General features: G+C 50.8%; 1 protein-coding gene across 1 annotated transcript in view; it reads left to right on the top strand.

The window, feature by feature from the left end:
- Positions 1–3,371: 3,371 nt before the first annotated feature.
- The window catches only part of LOC127581382 (uncharacterized), a 60,999-nt gene continuing 38,538 nt past the window's right edge, over positions 3,372–25,832 (top strand). The window contains exon 1 of the mRNA XM_052035758.1: positions 3,372–3,669. Within this exon, the coding sequence (XP_051891718.1) occupies positions 3,624–3,669 (46 nt within the window). The 5' untranslated portion in view covers positions 3,372–3,623. The remainder of the gene's footprint in view (positions 3,670–25,832) is intronic.

The following is a 25,832-nucleotide window of genomic DNA, read 5'->3' as shown; positions in this document are numbered from 1 at the left end:
AGCAGAAGACTCACCAGGAGATACCCCACACGACCCGCCACCAACCCGCCACACTGGGTGACTGTAGATCAGCAGCATCGGGCTGAAGTGCAGCCAGAACTTCAGCAGCAGCCCCTTCAGATACGCAAAGAGGGTCTGCAACCTCTCGTACTCTGCGTAAACATGGTACACCGTCTCCTCCCGGCCGCAGGAGTGACAGGGAGCCGGGGTGTCGGTGAACCGGCTCAGGAAACGGTTGCACGGCACACCCCGGTGCAGCACCCTCCACCCCAGGTCCCCGATGTAAAGGGGAAGGAATCCCACTTGGAAAGACCTCCACCAGGGACCCCTCCTCTGCACCGTCTCCAGCTGAATGACATCCCTCCTGTAGTTGGGCGACCGGAACTGTGCTTAGTTCTCCGGGTGTAGCCTCACAGACGACCTGTACTGTTGCAACGAGACGTCCCAACTCCGGTACTCAGTGCTCAGACCTGTGAAGGCCAGCGTGCTGGATGCCTTCTTCACCACCCCCTGTGTCACCACATCGAGGGAACCGTGTACCTGTAACCCTGGTTGCCTCTGTTCGACAACATTCCCCAGGGCCCAGCCATTCACTCTGCAGGTCCTGCCCTGGATGTATTGGTATTGGTTTATGATTGCCACTTGTACTGTCCGTACAGGTTACATAGTGCAATGAGGTAGTGCAGAGTGCATCGAGGTAGAAAAGAGGGCATTGAATCATTGAACAGTACAGCACAATACAGGCCCTTTGGCTCACAATGTTGTGCTGACCTTCAAACCTCGCCTAAGACTATCTCACCCCTTCCTCCCACATATCCCTCTATTTTAAATTCCTCCATATGCTTATCTAACAATCTCTTGAACTTGACCAATGTATCAGCCTCCACCACAAGCCCAGGCAGCGCATTCCATGCACTAATCATCTCTGGGTAAAAAACCTCCCTCTGACATCTCCCTTGAACTTCCCACCCATTACTTTAAAGCCATTTCCTCTTGTATTGAGTATTGGTGCCCTGGGAAAGTGGTGCTGGCTGTCCACTCTATCTATTCCTCTCAATATCTTGTATACCTCTATCGTGTCTCCCCTCATCCTCCTTCTCTCCAAAGCCCTAGCTCCCTTAGTCTCTCCTCATAATCCATACTCTCTAATCCAGGCAGCGTCCTGGTAAATCTCCTCTGCACCCTTTCCAACGCTTCTACATCCTTCCTATAATGAGGCGACAAGAACTGGACACAGTACTCTAAGTGTGGCCTAACCAGAATTTTGTAAAGCTGCATCATCACTTCGCAGCTCTTAAACTCGATCCCACGACTTATGAAAGCTAATATCCCATAAGCTTTCTTAACTACCCTATCCACCCGTGAGGCAACTTTCAGAGATCTGTGGACATGAACCCTGAGATCCCTCTGATCCTCCACTTTACCCAGAATCCTGCCATTAACCTTGTACTCCGCCTTGGAGTTTGTCCTTCCAAAGTGTACCACCTCACACTTCTCCGGATTGAACTCCATCTGCCACTTCTCTGCCCAGCTCTGCATCCTATCAATGTCCCTCTGCAATCTTCAACAATCCTCCACATTATCCACAGTACCACCAACCTTTCTGTCGTCTGAAAACTTGCCAACCCACCCTTTTACCCCCTCATCCAAGTCAGTAATAAAAATCACCAAAAGTAGAGGTCTCAGAACCGATCCCTGTGGGACATCACTAGTCACAGTCCTCCAATCTGAATGCACTCCGTCCACCACAACCCTCTGCTTTCTACAAGCAAGCCAATTCTGAATCCATACAGCCAAGCCACCCTGGATCCCTTGGCCTTTGACCTTCTGAAGAAGCCTACCATGTGGAAACTTGTCAAACACTTTACCACATCTACTGCACTACCCTCATCAATCTTCCTGGTCACCTCCTCAAAGATCCCTATCAGACTTATGAGACATGATCTGCCCTTCTCAAAGCCATGCTGGCTGTCCCTGATCAGTCCATGATTCTCTAAATGCCCAGAGATCCTATCTCTAAGAATCTTTTCCAACAGTAATGACCCGGTTCATTACCTAATTCTAGATCTAATATGACATTCCCTCCAGTCAACCTGTCAACATACTGTGACAGGAATCTGTCCTGAACACACTTTACAAACCCTGCCCTGTCTAAAACTTTGGCATTAAGCAGGTGCCAATCAATATTTGGGAAGTTGAAGTCTCCCACGATAACAACCCCATTATTCTTGCACCTTTCCAAAATCTGTCTCCCAATCTGCTCCTCAGTATCCCTGCTGCTACCGGGGGGCCTATAGAATACTCCCAGTAGAGTAACTGCTCCTTTCTTGTTCCTAACTTCCACCCATACTGACTCTAGAGAGGATCCTTCTACATTATCCACCCTTTCTGCAGCTGTAACAGTGTCCCTGACCAGTAACGCCACCCCTCCTCCTCTTCTCCCCCCTCCCTAGCCCTTTTAAAACACTGAAATCCGGGAACATTCAGAATCCATTCCTGCCCTAGTGACAGCCAAGTCTCTGCAAGAGCCACATTATCGTAGTTCTACGTATTTATCCAAGCAAAATTTATAACAATAACAGTAAACCTTACCCTTACTCACCAGCCGCTCACCAGCGTTGTTGCAGATGGCCTCTGCCTCCTGATGCTGAAGAGAATGATAGATGTGGATCCCACCTCGCCCGTTACCGCCTCAACCCGATGAGCCAGAGCCCAATCACTCCGCCCCCTCCGCTCCGCTCCGCCGCCCCCCCTCACTCCGCCCCCCTCACTCCGCCCCTCCCCCTCACTCCGCCCCCCCTCACTCCGCCGCCCCCCCTCACTCCGCCGCCCCCCCCTCACTCCGCCCCTCCCCCTCACTCCGCCCCCCCTCACTCCGCCCCCCCCTCACTCCGCCGCCCCCCTCACTCCGCCGCTTCCTCACTCCGCCCCTCCCCCTCACTCCGCCCCCTCACTCCGCCGCCCCCCCTCACTCCGCCCCTCCCCCCCTCACTCCGCCGCCCCCCCTCACTCCGCCGCCCCTCACTCCGCCCCTCCCCCCCTCACTCCGCCGCCCCCCCTCACTCCGCCGCCGTTCCGACGCCGCCGCTGGATATGGCGGTTTGCTTTTTAAACTGGTCGCGCGCTACCCGCTGACGTCACGCGCCTGCGCAGTCCTGCCCCACTATTCCCGATTAGGGAAAAAAACTTCGCTGCTCCGAAGTCCGAAGTTCGCCAAAATGACCCAAAAACGAAGGTAATACACAGTGTATCGAGGTAGAACAGGGTGCATTGAATCAGTACAGAGTGCATTGAGATCGTACAGAATATTGAGTTAGTACAGGGTGCACTGTGTTGTGTGTGTGTTCAGCAGGTGATCAGTCAGTGTTATTTTGTTCACTGTACAGAGCATCAGCTGGGGCAAGGAGCACAAGAGCAGGGGAGGTGACTTGCCTGCAGTTCTGGTCACCGCAGTGTCAGAGAAGGTGCAGGAGAGAGACACCGGGACGCAGCCTGGCATGGAGCGTGCAGAGAGACCGGCTCTGTCGTCCCGGCAACGGCGGAGGCCCGACCCCGACGCACAATGTTGAGAGGCATCAAGACGCGGCATCGGGTGAAGAGCGAGAAACCTTCCCCCACTGTAGATGGTGGACGAGGGTCAAGCAACGCACGTCATCCGCAGGGACACTGGTAAGACTCTCGACAAGGTCCCGCTGTGCTCAGCTCATCGAGAAGGTGAAGGCACACGGGATCGTCCTGTCTGTACAGGAACAGGTTGGATATGAAGTTGTGATTGGTGACGTTGCACGTCACTTGGTAACCGGTGGTGGTGTGGAGAGTGAGGAGGGAGCACGGTGACCTGCTGGGCGGGATGTAAAATTGGCTTGGCCATAGAAGATAGAGGGTAGTGGTGGAGGGGTGTGGTTGTGGCTGGATCTCAGCTCACTGTGAGCTGGGGTCCCAGTGGGGGAAGGAAGGAGATAACAGCTCACTGAGTGTGGGGGTCCCAGTAGTTGAGGGAAGAGGATCTACCCTGTGATCCACTCCCACCGTGTGTTACCCCAGGAACGGAGCCAGTTTACCCCAGATGGGACCCCACCATGAGACCCACTCGCACCATGTGTTACCCGAGTGCCAGACGCAGTGACCCCTCGATGGGTCCCAACCCTGTGACCCACTTCATACGTCTGTTACCGCAGGGTCGGACACACTGACCCCTCGATGGGACCACACCCTTTGACGCACTCCCAACATGTTTTACCCCAGGCTGGGACCAGTGAACCCTTGATGGGACACCGCACTGTGACCCACTCCCACCGCGTGTTACTCCAGGGTCGGACCCCATGTTCCCTTGATGGGACCCCACTCTCTGACCCACTCCCACCATGTGTTCCCCCAGTGTCGGACCCAGTGAAACGCCAATGGGACACCACACTGTGAACACTCCCACCATATGTTTCCACAGCATGGGACACAGTGACCCCTCAATGGGACCCCACCCTGTGACCATTTCCTACGTTTGTTACCCCATGGTCGGACCCAATGGAACCTCAATGGGATCCTGCCCTGTGACCTACTCCCACTGTGCGTTACCCCAGGGTCGGTCCCAGTGATCCACTAATGGGACCACACCCACTCCCACTGTGTGTTACACCAGGGTCAGACCCAGTGAACCCCCGATGGGACCCCACCCTGTAACCCACTACCACTGTGTGTTACTCCCAATGTGGAACGCAGTGAACCCTCAATGGAACCCCACCCTCTGACCCACTCCCACCATGTGTTAGCCCAGGGTGGGACCCAGTGAACCTCCAATGGGATCATACGTGTAAACCACTCCCACAGTGTGTTACCCCAGTGTCGGAGGGGAGGGGTTGGCATTCTCACAGCACGCGAGGCAGGCAGGGCGGCCTGGTCCACTCGGGGAGAAGGTCCCTCCCAACACTTCACAGAGCCTCCAGCTTCTCATTCAGCGAGATCTGCGCCTGTGTCAGGTTTGACAGATATGTCACCAACAGGAGATCCTGCCCAGAGAGACGGGGGGTGGGTGAGGTGGGGGGGGGGGGGGTGGGAAGAGAGAGAGAGAGAGAGAAGAGTTTTCAACCTCACACGTCACCCCGCAACTCACATCCAGATAACCAGATGTGGCAATAACTCTGCTCACCAAAACCCCTCGATAAGATCACAGTCCGTAACTCACTCCGAGGATCTGTCCAAGCCACAAACACCCCGAACGCCAGAATCAGACTCTTGGCTGCAATCCAGCCCCAGGTGTCGGTTACTGTGCACATAAACCCTGACACTCTCACATTGATCCCAAGCCTGTGACTCACCCCCTGGGGATCTGTTGTTCAATGTATAAAAACCCCCTGAACTCTTCCATTCCAGTCGGTAACTCACAGCCCCGGAGCTGTTACTGAACAACCAAACCCCTGAAGCTCCCCGGTCACGTTGTACCCTGCAACTCATCTGTTATCCCAAACATCCCAAACCCTTCAAGATTCCAGCCAGCAACATGCCCTGGGAATCAGTTATTCCAGACAGAAACCACTCCAACCCCTTGATGATATTCCAGTCTGCAACTCATGCCCACGGTTCTGCTGTCTGATGGTTGGACCCATTGAACCCCTGATGTGTCCTCACCCTGTGACCCACTCCCACCATGTGTTACCCCAGAGTCAGACCCAGTGACCTACCTATGGGACCCCACCCCGTGTCCCACTCCCACCTTGTCTTACCCGATGGTCAGTCCCAGTGAACCCCCCAATGGGACTACACCCTCTAATCCACTAGCACTGTGTGTTACTCTCGGTGTGGAGCAGTGAACCCTCAATGGGACCCCACCCACTGACCCCCTCCCACCCTGTGTTGCCCCGGAGTGGGACCCAATAAACCCCCGATTGGACCACACCCTGTAAGCCACTCCCACAGTGTGTTACCCCAGTGTTGGACCCAGTGAACCCCTCGATGGGAACCCACACTGTAACCAACTGCCACCGTGTGTTACCCTAGGATCAGACCCAATGAACCCCGTTAGGACCGACCCTCTGTCCCACTCCCATCATGTGTTGCCCCAGGGTCAGACCCAGTGAACCTCAGATGGGACAACCCTCTGTCCCACTCACACCATGTGTTATCCCAGGGTCGGACCCACTGACCCATCAATGCGACCCCACATGTGACACATGCCCACCATGTGTTACCACAGGTTCGGACACAGTGACCCCTTGATGGGACCAAACCCTGCGACGCACTCCCTCCATGTGTTACCCCAGAGTTGGACCCAGTGACCTCTCGATGGGACTCCACACGGTGACCCTCTCCCACCATGTGTTACCCCAGAGTTGGACCCAGTGACCTCTCGATGGGACTCCACACGGTGACCCTCTCCCACCATGTGTTACCCCAGGAACAGATCCAGTGACCCTCTGTGGGACCCCACCCTGTGACCCATTCCCACTGTGTCTTAGCCCAGAGTCAAAACCAGTAAACCCTCGATGAGAACCTACCCTGTGACCCACTCCCTATATGTATTAACCTAGTGGCGGACCCACTGACCCCCCGATGGGACTCCACACTGTGACCCACTCCCACCGTGTGTTACCTCAGGGTGGAACGCAGTGAACCCTCAATGGGACCCCACCCTCTGACCCACTCCCACCATGTGTTACCTCTCGGGTCAGACCCAGTGAACCCCTATTGGACACCACACTGTGACCGACTCCCACCTTTTGGTACGTCAGGGTCGGACCCAGTAAACCCCCGATGGGACCATCCCTCTGTCCCACTCCCACTGTGTGTTACCCCAGGATCCGTCCCAGTGAAGCCAAGATGGGACCCCACCCTGTGACCCACTCCCTCTGTGTGTTACCCCAGAGTCACACCAACAGAACTCCAGATGGGATCCCACCCAGTGTTTCAGTCCCACTGTGTATTACCCCAGTGTCAGTTCCAGAGAAGCCCCGATGGGACCCCAACCTGTGAGCTACTCCCATCATGTTACCCCAGGGTCGGTCCCCGTGAACCCTCGATGGGATCCCATCCTGCGGCCCACTCCCAACATGTGTTACCCCAGGGTCAGACACGGTGACCCATCCATGGCTCCACACCCTGTGACCCACTCCTACCATGCGTTAGTCGAGGGTCACACCACTGAACACTCGATGGGACCCCACCCTGTGACCCACTCCCACTGTTTGTTACCCCATGTTCAGACCCATTGAAACTCCGATGGGACCCCACCCTGTGACCCACTCACTCCGTGTGTTACCCCAGGGGTGGACCCAGTGAATCCACAATGGGACCCCACCCTGTATCACTGGGTCCCACCATGGGGTAACATATGATGGGAGTGGTTCACAGGGTGGGCTCCGATTGTGGGGTTCACTAGGTCCCACCTGGGGTAACACACGGTTGGAGTGTATAACAGGGTGGGTTCCCATCAAAGTTTCACTGGGTCTGACCCTGGGGTAACAAACAGTGGGAGTGGGTCACAGGACTGGGTCCCAACGAGGGGTCAGTGTGTCTGACCCTGGTACAAAATACGGAGGGAATGGGTCACAGGGTGGGGTCCCATTGAGTGTTCAGTGGGTGTGACCCTCGACTAACGCCTGGTAGAAGTGGGTCACAGGGTGTGGAGCCATGGATGGGTCACCGTGTCTGACCCTGGGGTAACACACGGTGGGCGTGGGTCACAGGATGGGATCCCATTGAGGGTTCACTGGGACCGACCCTGGGGTAACACATGATGGGAGTAGCTCACAGGTTGGGGTCCCATCGGGGCTTCTCTGGAACTGACACTGGGGTTATACACAATGGGACTCGGAAGCTGGGTGGGATCCCATCGGGGGTTCCATTGGTGTGACCCTGGGGTAACACACAGAGGGAATGGGTCACAGGGTGGGGTCCCATCTTGGCTTCACTGCGACGGATCCTGGGGTAAAACATGGTGGGAGAGGGTCACAGGGTGGTGTCCCATTGAGCGGTCACTGCGAGCAACCCTGGGGAAACACACAACGGGAGTGTGTTTCAGGGTGGTGTCCCATTGAGGGGTCACTGTGTCTGTCCCTGGGGTAACACACGGTGGGACAGGGTTACAGGGTGGCGTCCCATCGGTGGGTTAATGGGGAGACCCTGGGGTAATACACGGTGGGAGGGCATCACAGGGTGGGGTCCCGTCGAGGCATCACTGCGTCCGTCCATGGGGTAACACACAAAGGGAGTAGGTCACATGTTGTTCTCCAATCCATAGAACCATAGAACCATAGAACACTACAGCACAGAAAGCAGGCCATTCGGCCCTGCTAGTCTGTGCCGATACTTTATTCTGCTTGTCCCATTGACCTGCACCCAGTCCATAACCCTCCAGACTTCTCCCATCCATTTACCTATCCAATTTATTCTTAAAACTTAAGAGTGAGCCCGCATTTAATACATCAGATGGCAGCTCGTTCCACACTCCCACCACGCTGAGTGAAGAAGTTCCCACTAATGTTCACACGAAACCTTTCCCCTTTCACCCGAAAGCCATGTCATCTCGTACTTTTCTCTCCTAATCTAGGTGAAAAGAGTCTACTCGCATTAACCCCTCATAATTTTGTAAACCTCTATCAAATCTCCCTTCATTCTTCGATGCTCCAAGGAATAAAGTCCTACCTAGAACCATAGAACCTAGAACCATAACATAGAACAATACAGCACAATACAGGCCCTTCAGCCCACCATGTTGTGCCGACCTTCAAACCACACCTAAGCCTATCTAACCCCTTCCTCCAACATATTCCTCTATTTTAAATTCCTCCATATGCTTATCTAACAATCTCATGATCTTGCCCAATGTATCAGCCTCCACCACCACCCCAGGCAGTGCATTCCATGCACTAACCACTCTCTGGGTGAGAAACCTCCCTCTGACATCTCCCTTGAACTTCCCACCCATTATCTTAAAGCCATGCCCTCTTGTATTGAGCATTGGTGCCCTGGGAAAGAGGCGCTGGCTGTCTACTCTATCTATTCCTCTTAATCTTTTTGTACACCTCTATCATGTCTCCCCTCATCCTTCTTCTCTCCAATGAGAACAGCCCTATCTCCTTTAGTCTCTCCTCATAATCCATACTCTCTAATCCAGGCAGCATCCTGGTAAATCTCCTCTGCACCCTTTCCAATGCTTCCACATCCTTCCTAAAATGAGGTGACCAGAACTGGACACAGTACTCTAAGTGTGGTCTAACCAGAATTTTGTAAAGTTGCATCATTACTTCGCGGCTCTTAAACTCAATCCCACGATTTATGAAAGCCAACACCCCATAAGCTTTCTTAACTACCCTATCCAGCTGTGAGGCAACCTTCAGTGATCTGTGGATATGAACCCTCAGATCCCTCTGCTCCTCCACACTGCCCAGAATCCTGCCATTTACCTTGTACTCCGCCTTGGAGTTTGTCCTTCCAAAGTGTACTACCCCATACTTCTCTGGATTTAACTCCATCTGCCACTTCTCAGCCCAGCTCTGCATCCTATCAATATCCCTCTGTAAGCTCCGACAGCCCTCCACAGTCCACAACACCACCAATCTTTGTGTTGTCTGCAAACTTGCTAACCCAGCCTTCCACCCCCTCATCTAAGTCGTTAATAAATAACACAAAAAGTAGAGGTTCCAGAACCGATCCCTGTGGGACACCGCTAGTCACAGCCCTCCAATCAGAATGCACTCCCTCCATCACAACCCTCTGCTTTCTACAGGCAAGCCAATTCTGAATCCACACGGCCAAGCCTCCCTGGATCCCTTGGCCTCTGACCCTCTGAACTTCTGATGAAGCCTGCCATGCCGAACCTTGTCAAATGCCTTACTGAAATCCATGTAGACCACATCTACTGCACTAAACTCATCAATCTTCCTGGTCACCTCCTCAAAGAACTCAAAGATCTTCCCTTCACAAAGCCATGCTGGCTGTCCCTAATCAGTCCATGATTCTCTAAATGCTCATAGATCCTATCTCAGAATCCTTTCTAACAGCTTACACAACACAGCCGTAAGGCTCACTGGTCTGTAATTCCCTGGACTATCCCTACTACCTGTTTTTGAATAAGGGGACAACATTTGCCACCCTCCAATCCTCCAGTACCATCCCCGTGGACAACGAGGACTCAAAGATCCTAACCAACAGTTCAGCAATCTCCTCCCTCGCCTCACGAAGCAGCCTGGGGAATATTCCATCAGGCCCCGGGAACTTATCTGTCCTAATATTTTCTAACAGCTCCAACATGTCCTCTCTCTTGATATCTACATACTCTAGAACATTACACTTACCAACACTGTCCTCAGTGTCATAAAGACCCCTCTCCTTGGTGAATACTGAAGAGAAGTATTCATTGAGAACCTCACCCACTTCCACAGCTTCCAGGCACATCCTCCCACCTTTGTGTTTAATCGGACCTACCTTTAACCTAGCCATCCTTCTGCTCTTCACGTATGAGAAAAAAGCCTTGGGATTCAACTTAACTCTAGTCGCCAAAGCCTTTTCATGTCCCCTTCTCGCTCTCCTCAACCCTTTCTTAAGTTCCCTCCTTGCTACTCTATATTCCTCACGAACCCTGTCTTATCCTTGCTGCTTACACCTTATGTATGCTGCCTTCTTCTTCCTAACTAGTTGTTATACCTCTCTCGTCACCCATGGTTCCTTCACCCTGCCATTCCTTCTCTACCTCACCGGGACAAATTTATCCCTAATGTCCTGAAAAAGATCCCTGAACATTGACCACATCTCCATAGTACATTTCCCTTCAAAAATGTCATCCCAATTTACACTCCCAAGTTCTCGCCTTATAGCCTCATAATTCGCCTTTCCCCAGTTAAATATCTTCCCGTCCTCTTTGCTCCTATCCCTGTCCATGACAATTCTAAAGGTTATGGAGCAGTGGTCACTGTCCCCCAAATGCTCACCCACCGATAGATCTGTCACCTGACCCGGTCCATTACCTATAACTAGATCTAATATGGCATTCCCTCTAAACAGCCTGTCAACATATTGTGTCAGGAATCCATCCTGGACAAACTTGACAAAATCCGCCACATCTAAACCTTTGGCACTAAGTAGGTGCCAATCAATATTTGGATAGTTGAAGTCTCCCACTTTAATAACCCTGTTATTTTTGCATCTTTCCAAAAACTGCCCCCCCCCCAATCTGCTCCTCAGTATCCCTACTGCTACCGGGAGGCCTATAGAATACTCCCAGTAGAGTAACTGCTCCTTTCTTGTTCCTAACTTCCACCCATACTGACTCTAGAGAGGATCCTTCTACATTATCCACCCTTTCTGCACCTGTAATCGTATCCCTGACCAGTAACGTCACCCCTCCTCCTCTTCTACCTCCCCCCCCATCCCTTTTAAAACACTGAAAACCAGGAATATTCAATATCCATTCCTTCCCTGATGTCAGCCATGTCTCTGTAATAGCCACAATATCGTAGTCCCATGTACTTATCCAAGCTCTCAGTTCATCTCCCTTATTCCTGATGCTTCTTGCATTTAAGTAAATGCACTTTAGCCCATCCGCCTTATTACTTTTATACCCTGTACTCTACTTCTCCTTCCTCAAAGCCTCTCTACATGTCAGATCTGCCTTTACTTCTTCCTGTGACCTACTGCTCCGGTTACATCCCCCTCGCAAACTCATTTAAACCCTCCCAAACCACCCTAGCAAACCTGGCTGCAAGGATATTGGCCCCCCCCCCTCAGGTTCTGGTGTAACCCGTCCTCTCTGTACAGGTCCCACCTTCCCCAGAAGAGATCCCAACGATCCAAAAATCTAAAATCCTCCCTCCTGCACCAAGTTCCCAGCCACGCATTTATCTGCCATCTCCTCCTATTCTTACCTTCATTATCACGGGGCACTGGCAGCAATCCTGAGATCGCTACCCTTGAGGTCCTGTCCTTCAGACTTCTGCCTAGCTCCCTAAACTCACTTTTCAGTACCTCATCCCCCTTCCTACCTATGTCATTGGTACCAACATGAACCATGACTTCTGGCTGTTCTCCCTCCCGCTCTAGAATCCTGTGGACCCGATCAGTGACATCCCGGACCCTGGCACCTGGGAGGCAACATACCATCCGGGATTCATGCTCACTGCCACAGAACCTTCTATCTGTTTCCCTGACTATCGAGTCCCCTATCACTACTGCCTTCCTCTTCTCCTCCCTTCCCTTCTGAGCAGCAGGACCGGTCCCAGTGCCAGAGACCTGGCTACTGCTGCTTGGCCCCGGCAGGTCATCCCCCTCAACAGCTTCCAAAGCGGAAAAACTGTTACTGAGGGGAACAGCCTCCGGGGTCCTCTGCTCTATCTGCCTGTTCGTTTTCTTTTTCCTTTTCCCTCCCCTGACAGTCACCCTTCTATCTACTTCCTGGATCCCAGACATATCTGCTCGAAGGGGGGGGGGGGGGGGGGGTGACCGTCTCCTGATGTACAGTATCTACATAACTATCTCCCTCCCTGATGCTTCGCAGTGTTTGAAGCTGCAATTGCAGCTCATCAATTCTGAGCTGAATTTCCTCCAGCCTCAAGCACTAACTGCAGATGCGGCCATCGTGGACCACAGCAAGGTCCACGAGCTCCCACATCAAGCAGCTGCAGCACACAACCATGTCCTCCATCTGAACTACTTTTTTTCCCCTAGTTTTTCCTACCTAAAAATTTATAAGAGATTTATAAACCTTACCTTTACCTACTTACCAGCTACTCACCTGCCTCGCCCCTTTACGCCGAAGCCCCTTGAGCCAAAGCCCAACCACTCTGCTCCCTCTCACTCCACTGACTGCTCCAACGCTATCCACTGGATATGGCGGTTTGCTTTTTGAACTGCCCGCGCCTTACCTGCTGAGGTCACTCGCCTGTGCAGTCCAGCCCCCACTATTCCCGATGAAAACTTATATAAAATAAAACTTATAAAAAAGAACCTTGTAAAACAAAACCTTATACTAAAAACCTTATTAAAAAAAAAGAAATCTGTTCAAGCTCTCCCTGTAACTTAACTCCTGAAGACCCGGCAACATTCTAGTAAACCTCCTCTGCACTCTTTCAATCTTACTGATATCCTTCCTATAGTTCGGTGACCAGAACTGCACGCAATACTCCAAATTTGGCCTCACCAATGTCTTATACAACCTCACTATAACATCCCAACTCCTATACTCAGTACTTTGATTTATGAATGCCAGGATGCCAAATGCCTTCTTTACAACCCTGTCTACCTGTGACGCCACTTTCAGGAAATTATGTATCTGAACTCCCAGATCCCTTTGTTCCTCCGCACTCCTCAGTGCCCTACCATTTACTGTGTATGTCCTACCTTGATTTGTCCTTCCAAAATGCAAAACACCTCACACTTGTCTGCATTAAATTCCATCTGCCATTTTCTGGCCCATTTTTCTAGTTGGTCCAGATCCCTCTGCAAGCTTTGAAAGCCTTCCTCGCTGCCCACTACGCCTCCAATCTTAGCATCATCAGCAAACTTGCTGATCCGATTTACCACATTATCATCTTGTTGTCCGGATTGGGACGGAAGGGCCTGTTACCACACTGTAAATAAAATTATGAGTTTCCACTTCTGTCCGCTGCAATGTAACACGGTTCCACAAGGTTGATGCAATAAAGCGCGTTTATTAGCAGTATACTGCAGGAGAATTCTCCTCAAACTCTCAGGCAGAGTCTTTATCGGAGCTCTCCGCAGTCCAAAGCAGCAGACAGTGATTTATACAGATATTGTCACACACACTTAATGAATTCGGCTCCACCAGTTTTGGTCAGACCTCAGAGAACCAAAGACAGACATCGCACCTATTGTCCAACATAACTGAGTTATAATGAAGAGATTCAAAGACAGGTCTCACCCTCATTGTTTAAAACAAGCTTCCTCCAGTCTGTTTATTACACCCACCACCTACATATATAGTGTAGCGGTTGCTACCGCGGAATAAAACAAGACACTAGTCAGAGGATTGCCAAACAAGAACTGGTTTATTTTCCCGCCTTGCGCGGGCCCTTTAAGGGAGAATGTTCCCGCCCAAAACAACCGGCAATGACGTAAGTCCTACATCATCAAGACTTTCCCGCGCGCGGGTTCTCCGGGTCGCTCGGAAAGACGAGGCCCGCCGCCATCTTGGGCCTTGTCGCTCCGACGCCGCGCGACCCGACTGCCGAGCCAGTTCGCCCGACTAAATGGTGAGTCGCCACAATAGTATATATAGTATATAGTATATTGCCTAGTATATTGACCTGCCACCAAGGTCCCGAACACAGTAATTATCACCTTATCCATGAGTCAGCAGCTTGCGAGCTCTTGCTTGCGAGGTATTTTTCCATCAGCTCTAGGTATGGTTACAGTTTTTAACCCTTTACTTCCTCATTCCCTCCTGTTATCATTACATGATAATCTAGAGGGGCACCGAGAATGGGGCCGACTGTTTATTAATAAGGACCTTGTAACAGGTATTTAGACAGGCCAGCACCACACAGCATAGTATTAGAATCACGATTAGCCCCACTGCTCCAAGCAGCAGGTATGATGCCCACCATCCTCCTAGCAGCCACCTCAACCAACCCATCCCTCCTGTAGGTCCCTGCCTAAAGCTATCTACTTGCTTCTGAGTGTCCTGAATGGCATGGGAACTGTTGTAGGACTCATCTCTCACATTGGTGACACATTTGTCCCCTACTATGGCACATACTCCTCCTTGCTGAGCCAGCTGGTAGTCCACAGCATACCGGGTCTGCTGGCATAAAGTCGAAGCTCCGCCAGTTCCTGTTTCACTGCCTCCAGGCCCAGCGCAGCCAGTCCACAAATAAGGTAGTTCTGTTTTTTTTGTGGCTATAGTTCCTGCCGAACCCCCCAGAGAGAGAGTACTCAGAAACCCATAGCCTAACAATGATAAGGGAGATCCCAACGTAATAAGGTCCCTCCAGTCCTCACAGGACTCCTCACTAGACATGAGCATGAGTCTTCTGGGGGCAGGAGACCGTGACCAGCCCGATCGTTCCCATTGCTAACCAGGCTGGCAGAGTGGGGGTGGCAGTAGTGTAAGTGCCATTAAAGAGGAACATATACCCTTCCTTGGCCAGGTAACAGGTTACATTACCCGATTACTATGGACTGGGCATCTGAGAATACCAAGAGATTCCAACAACATCTCTCCCATGCTGCCTCAGGTAATTCTCCCTGGTTAGCCATTCTAAAGAGACATTAGACAATTTCACATGGGTCCCGTTCCCTTCCCCACAAACCCATCGCTCCCCTGCAAGTAACGTAATGCACCTAGTTGCAGCACACTCACACCTAAACCATCCCCCCCCCAAATCCACATATTCTCTCTGTACAAGTGGTGGTGGCACATGATATCGTGCGCCATACGATCACTATCCCACAACCCCATCCTTTACCGGTGAAGCAGCGGGAGAAGGACTGGTGGTTGGTTGTGCTACTAGGACCTGCTACTGTGCTTTGCAAGCATTTACCCGGCAGCAGCCTCCCGTAAGTGCCCGTCTGCCCAATGCACTTTGTTTTTGAGTGTTCATTACTGTAAGAGGGCCCGAGAGCTCCAGCTTGGTGTGGCTACAAAAAGACCTTCCACTGATTCTGTCAAGGGGTAGCAAACGGTGCAATTCCCATGTAGATGCATATGTGCTTTGTAAAAATGTTATCCTCTAATGCCCACGCAAGAGTACTGGTAATGGTAAGGAGTCCGATTCTAAGAAATATCATCTTTCTTCTGGCGGCCATCGTTTACAGTCACTCAGATGAATCCAGCGTTCCTGGCCCTGTACTTTCACAGCTGTAGGAATTTGGAATAGTATCTGGAAGGGGCCCTTCTACCGAGGTCCCAATTTAGGGCGCTCCCAATCTCGTATCAGTACCAAATCTCCAATTTCCAGGTCAGGCAGTTCCGCATTCTGTCCTTCCAGTGGTTTAAAGGCACTGTTCACCTGTGAGTGAAGAAACTTTAGAGAGGACGTAAGTTGTCTGAAATACCTTTGCAGTTTATTCCCCATGATGTTCAGGGGGGTAATTCTCATGTGGTATAATGCTAATGGGAGAACCTTCAGCCAATTTAGACCTGTCTCTGATACTAATTTAGTTAATTTATTCTTCAGGGTGCCATTAGCTCGTTCTACGATACCCGCTGCCTGAGGGTGGTAGGTGCAGTGGAACTGCTGTTTGATATGCAGTGCCTCGCACAATTCCTTATTTATTTTCCATGTGAAGTGGGTACAATTATCTGAACTTATCTGTCAGGGTCCACCAAACCTTGGTATGATCTCTGTAAGCAGTAACTTCACCACCGTTGAGGCCTTATTGTTGGTGGTTGGAAAAGCTTCAATCCATCTACTAAATACATCAACAATAATAAGGCAGTACTTGTAACAATGTACATGCGGTAATTCAAAAAAATCAAGTTGTATACATTCAAAAGGACCACCTGGCAAGGGGGTTTTGCCTGGGGTGCACCTCACCCCTTTCCCAGCATTGGTTTGTTGGTAAGAAGGGAAGTCCCCCATGGAGAGGTCAGGAACCTGAAGTGGGTGAAGGAAAGAGACCAACCTTATAGATAATCGCAGCGATTTGTACCGTACGATCGGGAAGAAAACAAAATGGGACAAACTCTCGATAAGTCTGGGTCTGAAACAACTACTCTGTTTAGATTTATTTGTTAGGTCTTCGGCCGTTTTTCTCCGTCAACATTAACATTTTCCGTTTTTCCCCCGTATTCTGCTCCCAAATTTCCCTTTCTGCTTTTAGGCACTTATTGACATCCCACGTTCCCGCCAATGGCCATATTTCATTTCCCAATTTTTTATTGAGGCATGCCGATAATTTCCAGAAGTTACTCTCATTCTTCGGATCATCTTTATATCACTTTGATAGTGGGGTATTGGACCCAGACTTATCGAGAGTTTGTCCCATTTTGTTTTCTTCCCGATCGTACGGTACAAATCGCTGCGATTATCTATAAGGTTGGTCTCTTTCCTTCACCCACTTCAGGTTCCTGACCTCTCCATGGGGGACTTCCCTTCTTAAGAACCGGTCTAAGGCAGGGTGGTAGTACCGGAGAACTGATTTCAAAACTTAGAGCTCAAAACCTTGAAATTCACAAACTTAGAACCCAAACCTGGGGACTCGAACCCCAAACCCAAAACTGGGGACTCAATCCCCAAACGCAAAACTAATGAAACTGGGGACTCGAACCCCGAACATGAAATTAACAACTGGGGACTCAAACCCCTCTTACCTGTGGCACTCGGACAAGTTCGCGAGGAGTCCGTCAGAGGATATTCGACAAGCGAAGGTATCGAGCAGGTGTCCGACTCCCTGAGAGGGATCAAGGTGAATCGTACCTTGTGGGCCCTTCCGTCTCAGGTAGTCGTTATCCCCGTTAATCACTCACGCCACTTCCGAAACCTTGTCTTGGACTCCTGGCTTGCTTGCCAAATTGTTGTCCCGATTTTGAGTTCCCACTTCTGTCCGCTGCAAAGTAACACAGTGCCACAAGGTTGATGCGATAAAGCGCGTTTATTAGCAGTATACTGCGGGAGAATTCTCCTCAAACTCTCAGGCAGAGTCTTTATCGGAGCTCTCCGCAGTCCAAAGCAGCATACAGTGATTTATACAGATATCGTCACACACGCTTAATGAATTCGGCTCCACAAGTTTCGGTCAGATCTCAGAGAACCAAAGACAGACATCACACCTATTGTCCAACATAACTGAGTTATAATCAAGAGATTAAAAGACAGGTCTCACCCTCATTGTTTAAAACAAGCTTCCTCCAGTCTGTTTATTACACCCACCACCCTTGTTGCCTAGTATATTGACCTGCCACCAAGGTCCCGGACACAACAAATATCACCCTATCCATTGAGTCAGCAGCTTGCGAGCTCTTCCTTGCGAGGTACTTTTTCTATCAGTTTTTAACCCATTACTTCCTCAGTCTAGATCATTGATAGAGACAACAAACAACAATGGCCCCAGTACAGATCCCTGAGGCACACCACTTGTCTGAGAAACAATCATCCACAACCACTCTCTGTCTTCTCCCACACAGCCAATTTTGAATCCAGTTTACAACCTTTCCATGGATATCCAGTGTCTGAACCTTCTGAACTAACCTCCCATGTGGGACCTTGTCAAAGGCCTTACTAAAGTCCATGCAGACAACATCCACAGCCTTTCCTTCATCTACTTTCTTGGTAACCTCCTCGAAAAACTCTACAAGATTCGTTAAACACGATCTACCACGCACAAAGCCATGCTGACTATCCTTAATCAGCCCTTGGCTGTACAAATACTTGTATATCCGATCTCTCAGAACACCTTCCAGTAATTTACCCACTACTGATGTCAGGCTCACCGGCCTGTAATTACCTGGTTTACTTTTAGATCCTTTTTTAAATAATGGAACAACATGAGCTACCCTCCAGTCCTCCGGCACCGCACCTGTGGCTAAGGACATTTTAAATATCTGCCAGGGCCCCTGCAATTTCTACACTCATCTCTCTCAATGTCCGAGGAAATATCTTATCAGGCCCGGGGGATTTATCTACCTTTATTCCCTGTAAGGCAGCAAGCACCTCCTCCTCTTTAATCTCTATATGTTCCATGACACTAGTGCTTGTTTCCCTTCCTTCCATATCCACGATGCCAGTTTCCTGAGTAAATACTGATGCAAAAAAACTGTTTAAGATCTCCCCCATCTCCTGAGGCTCCACACATAGACGACCACCCTGATCTTCTAGAGGGCCAATTTTGTCCCCGACTGTCCTTTTACTCTTAATGTACTTGTAGAAACCCTTCGGGTTTACCTTCACATTATCTGCCAAAGCAACCTCATGTCTTCTTTTTACCTTCCTGATTTCCTTTTTTAGTATTTTCTTACATTTTCTATACTCTTCAAGTACCTCATCCGTTCCCAGTTGCCTATACCTGCTATACACCTCTCTATTTTTCTTAACCAGATCGCCAATATCCCTTGAAAACCAAGGTTCCCTATACTTGTTAGCTTTGCCTTTAATCCTGGCAGGAACATGCAAACTCTGCACTCTCAAAATTTCACCTTTGAAGGCCTTGCACTGACTGAGCACATCCTTGCCAGAGAACAACTCATCCCAATCCACTCGTCCTGTATCCTTTCTCATTTCCACAAAATTGGCCTTTCTCCAATTTAGAACCTCAACTCGAGGACCAGACCTGTCCTTATCCATAATTAACTTGAAACTAATGACATTATGGTCACTGGACCCAAAATGTTCACCTACACATACTTCTGTCACCTGACCTGACTGGTTCCCTAATAGGAGATCAAGTATTGCATTCTCTCTCGTTGGTACCTCTATATATTGAATTAGAAGACTTTCCTGAACACATTTGACAAACTCCAAGTCATCCAACCCTTTCGCAGTGTGGGAGTCCAAATAAATATGTGGAAAGTTAAAATCCCCTACTATTACAACTTTCTGTTTCTTACATCGGTCTGCTATCTCACTACAGATTTGTTCCTCCAATTCTCTCTGACTATTGGGCGGTCTATAATACAACCCTATTAGTGTGGTCACACCTTCACCGTTCCTCAGCTCCGTCCATATGGCCTCTGTAGACGAGCCCTCCGGGCTGTCCTGTCTACGCACAGCTGTGATATTTTCCCTGACCAGTAATGCCACTCCTCCCCCTTTCATCCCTCCCCCTCTATCACGTCTGAAACAACGGAACCCCAAAACATTAAGCTGCCAGTCCTGCCCCTCCTGTAACCAAGTCTCACTAATAGCAATAATGTCATAATCCCACGTGCCAATCCACGCCCTAAACTCATCTGCCTTACCTACAACACTCCTTGCATTGAAATAGATGCACCTGAGAACATTTCTATCACATACAAACCTTTGATTTCTGTCGACACCTGCAGTCCTCGCATGGCCTTTTACCTCCTCCATATCACTATCTGCTCTAACACTGGTTCCCCTCCTCCTGAAAATCTAGTTTAAACCCCCCAGAACAGCACTAGCAAACCTACCCGGAAGTATGTTAGTCCCCCTCCATTTCAGGTGCAAACGGTCCCATCGGAACAGGTCCCACCTTCCCTGGAACAAAGCCCAACTGTCCAGAAACCTGAAGCCCTCCCTCCTGCACCATCTCCTTAGCCATGTATTTAGCTGCATGATCCTCCTATTTCTCGCCTCAATAGCTTGTGGCACCAGTAGCAATCCTGAGATTGCAACCTTGGAGGTTCTGTCCTTCAACTTTGCACCTAATTCTCTCAACTCTCTTTGCAGGACCTCCTCCTCTTTCCTATCCATGTCATTGGTCCCTACGTGGACCACGACATCTGGCTGCTCACTGTCCCTCCTGAGAATATCGAGAACTCGATCCGAGATATCACGGACCCTGGCACCAGGGAGACAACAGACCGTCCGGGATTCTCGATCTCTCCCACAGAACCTCCTATCTGTCCCCCTAACTATCGAATCCCCTATCACTACTGCTCTCCTCTTTTCCCTCCTTCCTTTCTGAGCCGAGGGCCCCGTCTCAGTGCCAGAGACACGACCATTGCAACTTGTCCCTGGTAGGTCGTCCCCACCAGCAGTATCCAACACAGTATACTTATTGTTGATGGGAACGGCCACAGGGGTGCTCTGCTCTTTTGGTCTATACCCCTTCCCTTTCCTGACAGTCATCCAGCTACCTGCCTCTTGACTTTTAGGTGTGACTATCTCCCTGAAACTCCTGTCTATTTCTGCCTCTGCCTCACAGATGATCCAGAGTTCATCCAGCTCCAGCTCCAGTTCCCTAACTCGGTTTGTCAGTAGCTGCAGCTGGATGCATCTTTTACAAGTGTGCCGTCCCTGACTTCCCACATACAATCGAGGCATCAATGTGTCCGACCCTGGGGTAAAATGCGGTGCGAGTAGGTCACAGTGTGGGGTCCCATTGTGGGTTGACTGGGTCCAACCCTGGGGTAACAGACGGTGGGAGTGGGTCACAGGGTGGGGTCAAATCGAGACATCACTGTGTCCAGCCGTGGGTTAACACACTGTGGGAGTGGGTCACAGTGTGGTGTCTCATTGAGGGGTCACTATGTCTGACCCTGGGGTAACACAGAGTGGGAATGGGTCACAGGGTGGGGTCCCATCGAGTGTCCAATGGGTGTGACCCTGGAGTAACGCATGGTGGGAGAGGGTCACAGGGTGGGGTCCCATTGGGGTTTCAGTTGGCCCGACCATAGGGTGATACAAGGTGGGAGTGGGTCACAGGTTGGGGTCCCGTCAAGAGATCGCTGGGTCCGACCCTGGTTTAAAACACAGTGGGAATAGGTCACAGAGTGGGGTCCCATCCGGAGTTCACTGGGTCCGAACCTGGGGTAAGACATGGTGGGATTGGATCACAGGGTCTGGTCCCATTGGGATTACAGTTGGTCCGACCCTGGGGTAACACACAGTGGGAGTGAGTCACAGGGTGGGGTCCCATCAAGAGAACACTGGGTCTGACCTTGAGGTAACACAAGGAGGGAGTGGGTTACAGAGTGGGGTACCATTGGAGGTTCACTGGGTCTGACCCTGGGGTAACACATGGTGGGAGTGGGTCACAGGGTGGGGACACATCAGGGGTTCAATGGGTCCAACCATCAGACTGCAGAACCGTGGGCATGAGTTGCAGACTGGAATATCATCAAGGGGTTGGAGTAGTTTCTGTCTGGAATAACTGATTCCCAGAGCATGTTGCTGGCTGGAATCTTGAAGGGTTTGGGATGTTTGGGGTAACAGATGAGCTGCAGGGTACAACGTGACCGGGGAGCTTCAGGGGTTTGTTTGTTCAGTAACAGCTCCGGGGCTGTGAGTTACCGACTGAAATGGAAGAGTTCAGGGGTTTTATAAATTGAACAACAGATCCCCAGGGGGTGAGTCACAGGCTTGGGATCAATGTGAGAGTGTCAGGGTTTATGTGCACAGTAACCGACACCTGGGGCTGGATTGCAGCCAAGAGTCTGATTCTGGAGTTCAGGGTGTTTGTGACTCGGACAGATCCTCGGAGTGAGTTACGGGCTGTGATCTTATCGAGGGGTTTTGGTGAGCAGAGTTATTGCCACATCTGGTTATCTGGATGTCAGTTGCAGGGTGACGTGTGAGGTTAAGAACTTCTCTCTCTCTCCCTCCCTCTCTCTCTCTCTCTGTCTGTCTCTCTGGGCAGGATTTCCTGATGGTGATGCATATGTCAAACCTGATACAGGCGCAGATCTCGCTGAATGAGAAGCTGGTGGCTCTGTGAAGTGTTGGGCGGGACCTTGTCCCCAAGCGGACCAGGCCGCCCTGCCTGCCTCGCGTGCTGTAAGAATGCCAATCCCTCCCCTCCAGCCCCAAGCTATTGAATTGTTGTTTGCTGGAAGCACCTTGGTGTGAGTCTGTCTGTTGGCCTTGCTGTGAGTGTCCCCAGTGTGTGGCAGCAGGGGAGGTGCCTTGTATTTAAGGGTACCTCCAGGGGGCAGATGGGCAGATGATTGGTCTGTGAGTGGATGGGGGGGGTGCTGGTTTGGGTAGAATGCTCCCTCGCTAGATTCAGGGTCAGCAGAGCGAGTTCATTTCCTGCTGGTTGTTGTCATGACTGTGTGTCGGGTCCATCTTGACAGCTGGAGTCTGGTCAGCCATCTTGAGAAGGGCGTAATGTTTTGGTTGCTGCTAGCTGTGGTCAGCCATGTTGGGAAGGGCGCAATGCTCCTGCTGCCTGTGACAGCTGGAGTCTGCAGTCAGCCATCTTGGGAAGGGCGCGATGGTCTGGCTGCCCGTGACAGCTGGAGTCCGTGAGTGGAGAGGGGAGAGAATCCAGTTTCACTTCCTCTCAAGCTTCGTCAGGGAAAGAGGTCTTGCACGTTTATGTGGGCTCTTTTAAAGGTGGGCAGCAGTGCCCCGCCCTTCTGGAAGATTCGCCCCCAACCTACCTCGCTCATTTGGAGTTGTTTTTTAAAATCCATTCCGGGATCTGCTGATGTCTGCAGTCGTTGCAACGGTTTGTTGTTGCTTGGGTGGAGTCAGTTTAAGGGCACCTAACTGACAAGCTGAGGCCCCTGGTGAATGTGCTTTCGTATTTATTTTTTAAATTTACTCGCTAAAATTTATTTATTTTAATTTGGCCATCTGCTCCACTGGATTGTAGCTTGGGTGGGGTTCAATTAAGCTTACCTCACCGGGACATGCTGGCTGATGTGATTCCACGATTGATGAAGGACAATACACCATATGCCTTCTTAACCACAGAGTCAACCTGTGCAGCTGTTTTGGGCGTCCTATGGACTCGGAGCCCAAGATCCCTCTGATCCTCCACACTGCCAAGGGTCTTACCATTAATACTATATTCTGCCACCATATTTTTACCTACCAAAATGAACCACTTCACACTTATCTGGGTTGAACTGCATCTGCCACTTCTCAGCCCAGTTTTGCATCCTATCTATGTCCCGCTGTAACCTCTGACAGCCCTCCAAACTATCCACAACACATCCAACCTTTGTGTCATCAGCAAAATTATGAATCCACCCCTCTAATTCCTCATGCAGGTCATTCATAAAAATCACAAAGAGCAAGGGGTCCCAGTACAAATCCCTGAGGTACACCACTGGTCACCGACCTCCACGCAGAATATGACCGTTCAACAACCACTCTTTGCCTTCTGTGGGCCAGGCAGCTCTGGATCCACAGTGCAATGTCCCCTTGGATCCCATGTCTCCTTACTGCCTCCCCATGCCTTGCATGGGGTACCTTATCAAACGCTTTGCTGAAATACATCTACTGCTCTCCCTTCATCAGTGTGTTTAGTCACATCCTCGAAACATTCAATCAGGCTCATGGGGCAGGACCTGCCCTTGACAAAGCCATGCTGACTATTCCTAATCATATTATACCTCTCCAAATGTTCATAAATCCTGCCTCTCAGGATCTTCTCCATCAGCTTACCAACCACTGAAGTAAGACTCACTGGTCTATAATTTCCTGGGCTATCCCTACTCCCTTTCTTGAATAAGGGAACAACGTCCTCAACCCTCCAATCTTGTGGAACCTCTCCCGTCCCCATTGATGATGCAAAGATCATTGCCAGAGGCTCCGCAATCTCCTCCCTCGCCTCCCACAGCAGCCTGGGGTACATTTCATCCGGTCCTGGCGACTTATCTAACTTGATGCTTTCCAAAAGCTCCAGCACATCCTCTTTCTTAATATCTACATGCTCAAGCTTTTCAGGCTGCTGCAAGTCCCCACTACAATCCCCCAGATCTTTTTCCGTAGTGAATACTGATGTAAAGTATTCATTAAGTATCTACGCTATTTCTTCTGAATCCACACACACTTTCCCATTGCTGCACTTGATAGGCCCAATTCTTTCGCATCTTATCCTCTTGGTCTTCACATACCTGCAGAATGCCTTGGGGTTTTCCTTAATCCTACCCGCCAAGGCCTTCTCATGTCCCCTTCTGGCTCTCTTAATCTCCTTCTTAAATTCCTTCCTGTTAGCCTTACATTCTTCCATTACCTAGCTTTCTGAAACTTCTGTAAGCTTTTCTTTTTGACTAGATTAATGGCGGGACCCTTCATGGTATTGATGTACAGAATGACGTTGGGGTCCAAGTCCACTGCTCCCCTGAATGTGGCCGCACAGGTCGACAGGACAGTAAAGAAGGCATACTGCACGCTTACCTTCATTGGTCAGGGCATTGGCTATAAGTTTGTAAGGTACATCATCGCTGTATAAAACTGTGGGTAGGCCACATCTAGAGTACTGTGCGCAGTTCTGGTCGCCCCATTGCAGGAAGGGTGTGGGGGCTTTGTAGAGGGTGCAGGAGAGGTTCACCAGGACGCTCACAGAGACACCAGAGGTTCTGCAGATGCTGGAAATCTGGAGCAACACACACACAAAATGGTGGAGGAGCTCAGCAGGTCAGGCAGCATCCGTGGAGGGAAATAAACAGTCGACATTTCGGACTGGAGAGGAAGAGGGGCAGAAGCCGGAATAAGAAGGTCGGGGGGAGGGGGAGGGGGAGGAGCGCACGCAGGCAGGGGATAGGTGAGTTCAGGTGAAGGGGGGAAGGTAGGTGGGTGGGATGTGCCTGGATTAGAGGGTCTGAGCTCGCAGGAGGGGTTGAACAGACTTGGGTTGCCCTCCCTGGAGCGGCGAAGGCTGAGGGGAGACCAGATGAAGGTTCATGAGATTATGAGAGGCACAGTCAGAATGCCAAATAGCAGAGGGCATAGGTTGAAGGTGAGAGGAGGGGAAGTTACACAGAGAGTGCGGAGTGTGCTGCTTAGGGGAGCAGATATGGTGCTGATGTTGAAGAAGCGTTTAAACGTGCAGGGACTGGAGGGATATGGATCACGTGCAGGCCGATGGGACCCGGTCGGCACAGATATTGTGGGGCGAAGGGCCTGTTCCTGCTCTCCGCCGGCTCCACCCCCTCGGGCAGTGCGTTCTGTGACACCGTCCCTCCTCCGATCTCCTCGCAACCTTCCATTCCTTATCCTGAACACATGGGGGGGGGAGCTCCACAGACCTAGCCACATCATGCTCAGGAGGCCACCCGGCCTGAGACGGGACGAGGTTTCCCCATCAGTGGCCACCTGGATCCATTGGAGGAGCCGCCACCTTGGACTGCAGACTCCAGCTGTCGTGGGCAGAAGGAGCATCGCGCCCTTCCCAAGATGGCTGACCGCACACCAGCACTCATAAGCCAGAGCATTACGCCCTTTCCAAGATGTCAGACCAGACCAGTTGTCATAAGCAGGCAAAGCTTTACGCCCCTCCCAAGATGGCTGATAATCAACTCCAGATGAGCCAAA

The sequence above is a fragment of the Pristis pectinata genome, chromosome 21 (assembly GCF_009764475.1).
Source record: "Pristis pectinata isolate sPriPec2 chromosome 21, sPriPec2.1.pri, whole genome shotgun sequence".
Classification (NCBI taxonomy): Eukaryota; Metazoa; Chordata; class Chondrichthyes; order Rhinopristiformes; family Pristidae; genus Pristis; species Pristis pectinata.
This window is presented reverse-complemented; position numbering and strand designations above follow the sequence as displayed.